Raw genomic sequence first — 9,687 nt, 5'->3', positions numbered from 1 at the left:
TTCATTATCGCCACACAATATAGCGCTCACGCTTACCGAGGTTTTGTGGGGGGGGGGAGTTTGTGCCGACTGTGACAACTCATGTTGAATAGCAGAACCCAGTCTGACTGATTGTAGCCTTGTGGATGTTTTGTACGTGCATGCGTGTCTTTTCTTGTAGCTAAAGGCCAATTCCATTTCTGTGAAGTAAACTGATCCCTTTGTACTTTTGACGTGTCCCCCCCCCCCCCCTCCTGTAGTCCTGTGCATACATGTGTTCCATCTCCTCATTTCACCCGTGTCCATTCTGACGATTTACACAGTCTTCTGTCCTCTAGGTTCCCCCCACACATGGTGCCCCCTCACCACAGTTTGCACACCACGGGCATCCCGCACCCGGCCATCGTCACACCCAACGTCAAGCAGGAGTCCTCCCACAGCGACATCTCCCTCAGCTCGTGAGTACACCTTTGCTGCCCCCCGCCCCCCCGCGCTACTCAAAAAGCAGTCGTGGGTTTACTCCGCTCACCTCTCAGCCCTCTGTTCCTCCACAGGAAACAGTCGGACGCTAAAAAGGAAGAGGAGAAGAAGAAGCAGGTCCACATAAAGAAGCCTCTGAACGCCTTCATGCTGTACATGAAGGAGATGCGGGCCAAGGTGGTGGCCGAGTGTACGCTGAAGGAAAGCGCCGCCATCAACCAGATCCTGGGGCGGAGGGTGAGAACCGAACAGACCGCTAAAACACACAGCATCGGGTTCCCCCCCCCCCCCCGATCCGTCCGTCCTGCCCAGTGACGACGCATCTCTTTTACTTAAACAGTCTCTCTGTGTGTTTCCTCTTGTTTGTCGTGGTGCAGTGGCACGCCCTATCGCGGGAGGAGCAGGGCCAAGTACTACGAGCTAGCCAGGAAAGAGCGACAGCTCCACATGCAGCTGTACCCGGGCTGGTCAGCACGAGACAACTATGTAAGTTTTTAAGTTTACAAGTCGTAACGGGCGGCTCTTCTCCCGTTTCACTAGGTGACGTGACCGGGACGAGTTCTTTCTGTCGCTTGTGTCTAGAGCTGAGGGACTACTTTTCTTTAGATGCTCATATCAGAGACACGGAGTCCGACCGTGGCGTCGTTTAATGTGACTTCCTCCGCGAGCGCTGTGCGCCTCGGACACTTTGTTCTGACATTTTAAAGAGCTCGAGGTTCTCATCAAACTTCGTCCAGTTTTGGACGGCCTTTTTTTTTTTGAGAAGTCTTGAAGAGGCTCGATCACCGTGTCTAGATGTTCACAGAGCGGAGGGGGAAAAAAAAAAATCAGACAAAAGATTACAGGAAAGAAGAGAGAAGAGAGCAGGAATGAGGAAGAGGAGGGATGATGTCGAACTGGTTACAAACCGGAGGGCAGAGGCAGAAACAAAAGGCAGAGAGAGGAGGAATAAATAAATAAGTAAACACAGAAGAACAGTCCTATTCTCTGTTTCATGTTTTGGGCATTCTGCAATATAATAACTAAGGTTCCTGTCTGTGTCTATTTTTTCTTTCTATTTTTTTGGCGGCTAACCAACAGGGGAAAAGGAAGAAGAGAAAAAGGGAAAAGCAGCAAGCAGAGAGCAATGGTAAGTGAGCTGCAATTATCCCCCATATTAGAAGAGCCCCATCATGTGTCAGGCAGACGTGACGTCTCGCTACATTCAAGTCAAACGTGTGTTTATTCTGTGTGTTCTCTCCTCTTCTTTTTTGAGTGTGTGTGTGTGTGTGTGTGGTTATTGTGCCTGGCTTCTTTTTTTTCTTTTGTATAGTTATGCTTCCCAATGCAATATTTAAATGGTAGAGTTGCTTGTAATACCCCCCCCCTCCCCCCCCCCCCCCTTTTTCTCCTAGCCCTTCCCAGCTAATAACAACTGAATATGCATGACCCCCCCACACTCCTTCTCACCTCCCCTCTTGACACCCCCCCCCCCTCACTTTGCCCCTTAGCGTGTTCTGGTATTGTGATATGTGTGTTTTTGGAGAATGTGAAGTTGAAGCATTGTGAGAGCCATTAACTTTGCTAGTGTTGTGTGCGTTTGATAATGCCTGTGCCCTGCAGATAGACTGCACTACAGTACTCTGTGTGTGTGTGTGTGTGTGTGTGTGTGTGTGTGTGTGTGTGTGTGTGTGTGTGTGTGTGTGTGTGTGTGTGTGTGTGTGTGTGTGTGTGTGTGTGTGTGTGTCGAGCTTGCCCCGTTGCTTGCTTTCTATGCATGCTTTTATATCAACACAAGGAAAATCACTTCCATCTTAAAATTAAAGGAGGTTTGCTTATTATTTTAATTTTTTTTTTTACATTCTTATGATTCATATTCTTCTGTGAGGAGCGATGGCGCCTTGTTGTGATGTCGTTATGGTGACGGATTTCTTCTTGAAGGCCTCTCTATCTGTTCTTTTTTTTCAGAACACAGAGAATATTTTCCAAACCCTTGCCTTTCACTCCCTCCGATTACAGGTGCTAATGTCATTTTGAGTATTAAATCACTAACTTGTTTTTTATTTCTTCTTAATGTATATTTATTTATCAATTGATGTGCAATATTAGGCAGGTTTAAAACCTAAATATGCTCTTTTTTTTTTGGCTTGTTTTGCTGTTTCCTTTTCTTAAAATACTGCTCTTGTTTACTTAAAGCCAGATTACACCTCATTCAGTTTACAGCATTGCTCCGTATTTTGTCAGTATGCTTGAGGATCTGATTACATTGAGCTAACTTCTCACTGTGGAGTATATGACCTGCAGAATAGTAGCTGCAGCTTCCTATTATAGGCCAGCGTGAGTTTTTACCTCCCCCCCCCCCCTTTGAGATCCGTCCACTCGGCCCGAGACCCGGTCTCAATCGCTCCACCGCGCTATTCTGCCGCCGCTCGGCTCTAAATTCTAGTTCTGAGCCGGCTTGGAGACCCGGGCAGGAGTAGCTTCCCTCTTTCACGATCCAGCCTTTTGTAAACCTCCCCCCCCCCCCCTGGCTGCAGGGCTAACTCCTGACCGCGCTACTGCTGCCTAGTTCTGCCGCCTTTTTTTTTTAACCCAGTAGTGCACCGATAACACCTCGCAGTGATTAATCCAGCCTGCATCTGCTCCATGTATTATCCCCACCTCCACCAGAGACCTCCAGCTGTAACTCCAGTCAGAACTACTAAAGCAACTGTTTCTATATTCATGTTTTTATATAATTTGCATGCATTTTGATTTGTACTAATGTCTGAAACACACTAATTGTGTTCAGTCCTTTAAAGGCACACTTGAGAATGGCTTTAGGGCTGTTTTCTTTTTGGGGGGGGTTGGGGTTGGGATGATTTCTCAAGCTTCATAGATTCACTGTTACTTGTTTTTTCTTCCCCCTCTTCATTTCTCTCCTCCTCTTTTGGTTTCTGTTCCTTATTGTTTTCTGGTTCTGGTTCTTTTTACTCCTCTCTGCTGGCTCCACCCCCACCCTCCCCCCTCCCCTTCCCCCCCACCCCCCCACCCCTTCACTGTTGCGGCGTCAGACCTGAGCGCTCCTAAGAAGTGTCGAGCGCGCTTTGGGCTCGATCAACAGAATAACTGGTGTGGCCCGTGCAGGTGTGTATGGTGTGTGCTTGCACCGGCCGGGGCCAGGTGAGGGCTGTGTAACTGTGCACTGGGACTTCCTCCTTCCCTCTCTCTCTCCCCCTCTCTCTCTCTCTCTCTCTCTCTCTCTCTCTCTCTCTCTCTCTCTCTCTCTCTCTCTCTCTCTCTCTGCTGCTGCTGCTGCCGCCTTCTCTTCCTCCTCTCTCCCCCTCCCTCCCTCCCTCCCCTCCCGTCTGTCCTGCCAGGCTATCGTGACCTCTCAGCTTCCTCCAGCCACGCCCTGCCGGTCTATCTCTAGGTTCCCAACTACTTTTATTTTGTTTTTTTTACTTCCTGAATGGGGTTCGAAGGGTGTTTTAACAGCGTATGCTAGAGTGTTTGTACGAATGGTGTCTGTGCGTGTGCTTTGATGAAAACGACATCTTCCGGGGGGGGTTACAGGGGGGTTTCGTTGCAGGATGCACAGTACAGTAAACCTCACTGACATTGGTCAGAAGTCCTAAACTGGCAGGTCGGGGGCTTGGAGGATCTGGAGCCTGATGGCTTGTTCACTATGGAGGACATCCCAGTGTTGCCAGCCTAAACCTAAGCCCTGCTACATGTTCCTGTCTGTGTAATGACGTGTCCATTTTGTTGTTTTTTTTCTTTCTTTTTCCTTTTTGTTATTTGTCTCTGTGTGTATGTTTGTGTCTACCTCTTTGGCTTAACAGATGCAAATACCCCAAAGAAGTGTCGTGCCTTGTTCGGGCTTGACCAGCTGAGTTTATGGTGCAAACCGTGCAGGTATAACTGCTGTAGAACCAGTGCGAGGAAGACATCCGCACTGAGCAGCTTCTTCTCCTTGATTATTATTATTATTATATATTATTATATTTTTGCTCAGATATCCCTTCTCAAAACGGGTTTCCATCATTGCTGGTAACAGATGGCAAACTCCTCTGCTCCTTTTTTTTTTTTCTTTTTTTTTTTTCCTCCTTAACGAGGAGCTTCCTGCTATAAATTCCCTCGCAGCGATTTCTTCCTCACTGAACTCGGTTCAAGCCCCCGGTGGCAGAAAAAATGGATTTCTAAATAAGATTACCGAAAATACTCAAGAAAACGTCTCGCTCCGGTGTGATTTGGGAACAACATTTCGTACAATCCGACGAAAATCGGAAACCGGAAATCCATTTTCTCTCCCACGCAGTGGATAATTCCCTCTCATCGTAACTGTCATGTATGTTCTAATTGGCGTCCTTTTGAATAACAATGTCATGCTTACAAATTTAGCCCTGCTTTCTCTGAGGCCCTGCTCAGTGACACTCTTTTCTGTGCCCTCTTCCTCCTCCTTCTCCACCTCTTCTTCCTCCAAACTCCTCTCTTCAATAACCCTTACTTAGTCCCTACCTGTTGTCTTTCTGTTCTGACACAAGCAGTCTTTGAATTGGGAATATTTTCATGGTAGGTATTTGTTTCTGCTCAGTAATACCCTTCTCTGTGTCTGGCTTGCACCACAACCCCCCCCCCTGCCCCCCCCCGCCTTCTTTTCTCCAACACCAACTCTTTCCACCATTTGCAACACATTTGTTTTGTTTTTCCCGCCGCTACACGTTTTCATTTGTATCGTGTTTTTGTTCTATCACCTTAAATGGGTCGGCTTCAGATTTAGAATGTCGTCGGGAGATTTTGAACGCATCACCCGGACTACCTTTGAAATAAGGAGGGCGTCACAATCACCCCCACCTCCACACAGTCCGCCATCTCTTACTTCCCTCCCAGCTGGAGCACACATTACATTAAATACAGAATTATTCCTCTCAATAACAATAATAATAACAATAATAATAATAAGAGCAGATCATGGGATCAGGAGGCTGCAAAGCGTCTTCCTTTTAGGAGCCGAGAGGTTAAAAGTTCTCTCTGGGCTCCGTTTCCCTAAAAGATGCATCTGCTGTAATTTCCCCCCCGAGACGAAAAAAAAAAAAAAAAAAAATCAATAACACACACACAGAGCGCATACTATGAGTCGATACGTCTGTTTAAAAAATGGATATTAGCTCATTTGTTGCGGTTTGACAGACAGTTTATTCAGAAGACGTGAGTGATGCCTCCTTACGGGCCGGTCGATGCGCCGCTCAGCTGTAGGACGCGCTAGAGAGCCGAACCCCCCCACCCCCACCACCACCACCACCACTCTGTCCTAGACGTCTGTAGCGTCCGGTGTTGTGCGCCTGTGCTGTCGAGCTCACCGGAAACGCATGCTTGTCTTTCACCCATCGCATGTGATCAAGGTTTCGTGAGGCCTCCCGCCCTTTTTCTGGATGTCCCACTTCCTCCTCATCATCACTAGTCCGCTCTCTTAATCCAACCTCAGATCGGCCTCGTACGCTCCGAAGGCCCGCTCTGTCTTTTGTGTTTGGAACACCTTTAGTGTTTCCTTTCTTACCTGCTCTCTGTCCCCGTGAGTCTTAAATAGTTCACGGCCTCCAGGCGTCCTCCTGCTAGGATGGAGAGCTGAGAGAGGGGTCACTGCCAGGGTCAGGGTAAAGATGAGGTGGGCGGAGATTCCCCCCCTTAACCAAATCTGAACACGGCAGAGTCGCCGCAGACAAAACCCAACAACCCCCCCCCCCCCCCCCCCCCGTGCTCGTTCATCGGGTTCCGCCGAGCTCAACGGGTCTGGGCCCCGGGACTCGGGCAGGCAAGGGGGGGGGGGGGGGGTCCCGACCTCAAGGCGGGGAATGCAAACATGATGCCTTGACCCCTCACGCAGCGCACACATTGTGTCTGTGGGGCAGATTTTGCGAGAGTAGCGTGGATCTCGTTTTTTGCCTCGTATTCCAAACTCCGTCCCCTCAGGAGGAGAGAGAGAGAGAGAGAGAGAGAGAGAGAGAGAGAGAGAGAGTAGGGCCAGATAGAGGTAGACTGAGCGAAGACGGGTCCGGTACGCTCTGATGCTGGAGAGAGAGAGAACAGGCCGATCCCCAGCTGGAGCTCTGCCTGTAAGACAGGCTGGGTTTACCATCCAGAGAGCAAAGCATCACTACATCTACCCTCCTCTCATCACCTCCACCTCCACCTCCTCCGTCTGTGCTTTTCATTTCCCTGCTGCTTCACCCGTGGTCTCTCCTTCATGTCTGTCCTGTCTGATGGTTTAGTGTTTGTTTGTTTTTTTTAAATTGACTGTCATTTCTACCACCTTTTTTTGGGTCTTAGCACGAGCTCCTTAAATGCACCTGCAAAAAAAAAAAAAAAAAAATGATGTTAAAAACCAGTTTCAAATAGTGATTATTTTTTTCTTTTCTAAATTTTAAAGAAAGGTGCATTTAAGTGGGCGATGGTTCTAAGAGGCGATGCGGGTTTTGAAGACGCGGCGCTAAAAGATGCTTTCTTTCTCTCGCCTTTGTCCCTCAGGAGAAAAAAAAAGTGCATTCGCTACATCCAAGGTGAAGGCAGCTGTGCCAGTCCTCCCTCTACGGACGGAAGCTTACTAGACTCCCCCCCCTCCTCCCCCTCCTCAGTGGTCCCCTCCCCCTCCTCAAAAGAGTCCAAACCTCAGACTGAACAAATGCAACCTCTCTCACTGACTATGAAACCGGCCCACCAGCCACTCCACCAACACCACCACCACCACCACCACCACTCCGCGCACCTCCTGGCTGGGCCTCCACCGCCATCTTTGGCTCGGCTGGAAAACTCCGCTGCGGCGAGGAAAACGCCCGGCGCCTCCTCCCACAACGGAGCGCCGGAGCGCGGCGACGTCACATCCTCGCGGCAGCCGGGCTCCTCCGCGGCGTCACCGCCGGCCCGGCCCTCAGCACCGCTGTGTCATTCCCACTCGCTCCTCTCCTCCACGGCCCCTCAGCCTCTGTCGCTAGTGACCAAGTCTATAGAATAGTCTGCCCTATTCTCCTCTTTTCTATCTCTGCACACACACACACACACACACACACACACACACACACACCTCTCCAGGCCCTCTCTCTCTCTCTCTCTGCTATAGTTCACTCGCTGTCGGTTCATTTCTCTTTATGTTTCTGTGCCACGAGGCTTTGAAATCTTAGGTTTTGTTTTATTAAAGTTCATTGGTCAATATTTGACCCGTCATTATCGAGAAAAAAAAAGAAAAAAAAATGGAATTATTATAAAGAAATGATACAATGAGCTGTAGTATAGCTTTGTGAATCTGCCAAAATTTGTATGGATTTAGTTTTTGTTGTTGTCTGGATCTGAGGATCCGGCTCACCTCCGACGTGTTTAGTAGACGGATAGAACAGGCAGCAGGTTATTCAACGAGCCCGTTTCTCCACAGTTGGTTCTCCTTCTTTATTTGTATTAAATACGAGCTCGCGAACCAATCATTAGACATCTGTTCAAACTCCAGGAGGGCATGAGGCGACGCGGCGACCACCTCTTCGAGGAACAACTTTTAATTGTGATGTTACTTGTTCTTGTTTAAATGTACAGAATAATGGGGGAGGGAGGGGGAGGGAGGGAGGGAGGGAGGGAGGGGGGGGGGGGGTTAACTGTGTTAAATATGCATTCTTCCACTGCGTTGTCTTTTTTTTTTTTTTTTCTTTGTTGTTTACCTTTTGGGGGAGGGAGGGGGGGGCGGAGTCAGGCAGGTTGGGGCGGGGCTTTGAGGGGAGGTTGGGGGTGGGAGGGTCGAGGGTTATTAAATTCAAAAATGTCACAACGCTAGGACCAGTAGTATTTATTGCTTTAGAGATTGCTTGTTGTATCTTGTACGTGTCTCTTTTTTTTTTTTTTTTTTTTTTTTTTTTTCTTAATACATTGTACAAATATTTTATTTTTTTTTTCTTAAGGTAAGCGACTTATATATATATGAATGATCCGTTTTTACGAGGAGGTTTTAAAAAGGCAAAAAGAAATCACTTGTGTTCTGGGTCCTCTGTCCTCGCTGAGACGCCTGGATCCTCTCGGTGTATCGTGAATATCTCATGAACAAGAAGTATGCACAACTTCATTTCAAGAAACGCGTCTATAAGCCATTCTACAACGACAACGACACACAAAAAAGACGAAAAGAAAACTTGAAGCGAGACAGCGGGCGCCGTGTCTGAAGCCCTTCTTTTTTTATTGCTCAGTCACATCTCAGACTGTAGATTTGTGTACAGAGGGTTGTTTTTTTTTTCCGTGCCAAATTTTGTGATAATTTCCTCTGCCCCTCTAACCACGCTGTAGGGATCCTCTCTTCTTCTTCTTCTTCTTCTTTCCTTTCTCTTTTCTTTTTTTTGTCGTTTTTGATTTCATTTTGACACCATTCTTTGCTGTGACGTTACATAGATTGCTATGTATGTAGTATAAATGTTGCTATAACAAATGTGTTTGGTAGCAAACTGTCAAATATTAAAAAAAAAATTTAAACTTAATAAAAATGGCGGACATCATACTGTATAAAACCCACAAGGGCCAAATTATGTATATTAGGAAGTTCATAAAAAAACTATGAAATACAAAAAAAAAAAAAAAAAAAAAATACACAAACTGCCACTTTTAAGTACACTACTACATATAGGTAGATAGAAAAAAAATAGGCATGTTGATGTTGCAAGAGGCTGTAAAAAAAAGCTACAAGAGAATCATCCACTCGGTGCCATTGTAGTTGACATGACGCGACTGTAACCTGTCGATTTCTTCTCTGGTTTATTAAGATGCTAATGATAAATAGTTTGAATGTTTCCTTAACGGCTGTGATGTTCCTGTTCTATTTTAATGCTCTTATCTTTTTGTTCGTTTGTTTTTCCTGTTATTTTAAATGGTTCCCAAAAGAAACCATGTTTTTTTGTAATGAATAAATGTTTATGCTGTACAGTCTCTGTAGCATGCAGTTCTGTATTAATAAAAGCAACTTAGTATGTGCACTGTTTGTGTCTTTCCCTTTTCTTTTTCTTTTTTTTTTTTGAAAGAAAATCGAGAAGCTCTTATTAATACCACAGCAATTAAGACACCTCGAGTTATTGGTCTGATAGAGAATCATGCCGTTAGAATTAAACGTCATCGGCTTTCATGAAATGCAATTAGCTGCATCTATACAGACGGATAGGGAGACGTGATCAATGAGGTCATCGACGCTAAAAAGTTCAGACGGGATCTTTTAGAAGAGCTCGAGTAACTGATTCACTGCTTTGTGTT

The 9,687-nt window shown here is 46.7% G+C and overlaps 1 protein-coding gene across 1 annotated transcript; it reads left to right on the top strand.

Moving 5' to 3' along the window:
- Nucleotides 1-274: 274 nt before the first annotated feature.
- On the top strand, nucleotides 275-8,013 carry tcf7l2 (transcription factor 7 like 2). Its single transcript, XM_068729236.1, is given in 8 exon segments — nucleotides 275-437; nucleotides 516-696; nucleotides 837-863; nucleotides 865-945; nucleotides 1,540-1,588; nucleotides 2,407-2,457; nucleotides 3,492-3,564; nucleotides 6,946-8,013. Coding segments are annotated over 8 exon segments (1,053 nt in total). The 5' UTR covers nucleotides 275-330; the 3' UTR covers nucleotides 7,430-8,013.
- Nucleotides 8,014-9,687: the final 1,674 nt, after the last annotated feature.

Source organism: Cebidichthys violaceus, unplaced genomic scaffold (assembly GCF_023349555.1).
Source record: "Cebidichthys violaceus isolate CVI_PGR_0920_01 unplaced genomic scaffold, fCebVio1.0.p SCAF_45, whole genome shotgun sequence".
Classification (NCBI taxonomy): Eukaryota; Metazoa; Chordata; class Actinopteri; order Perciformes; family Stichaeidae; genus Cebidichthys; species Cebidichthys violaceus.
Note: the sequence above shows the minus strand (reverse complement) of the source record. Positions and strands in the feature narration are given on the sequence as shown.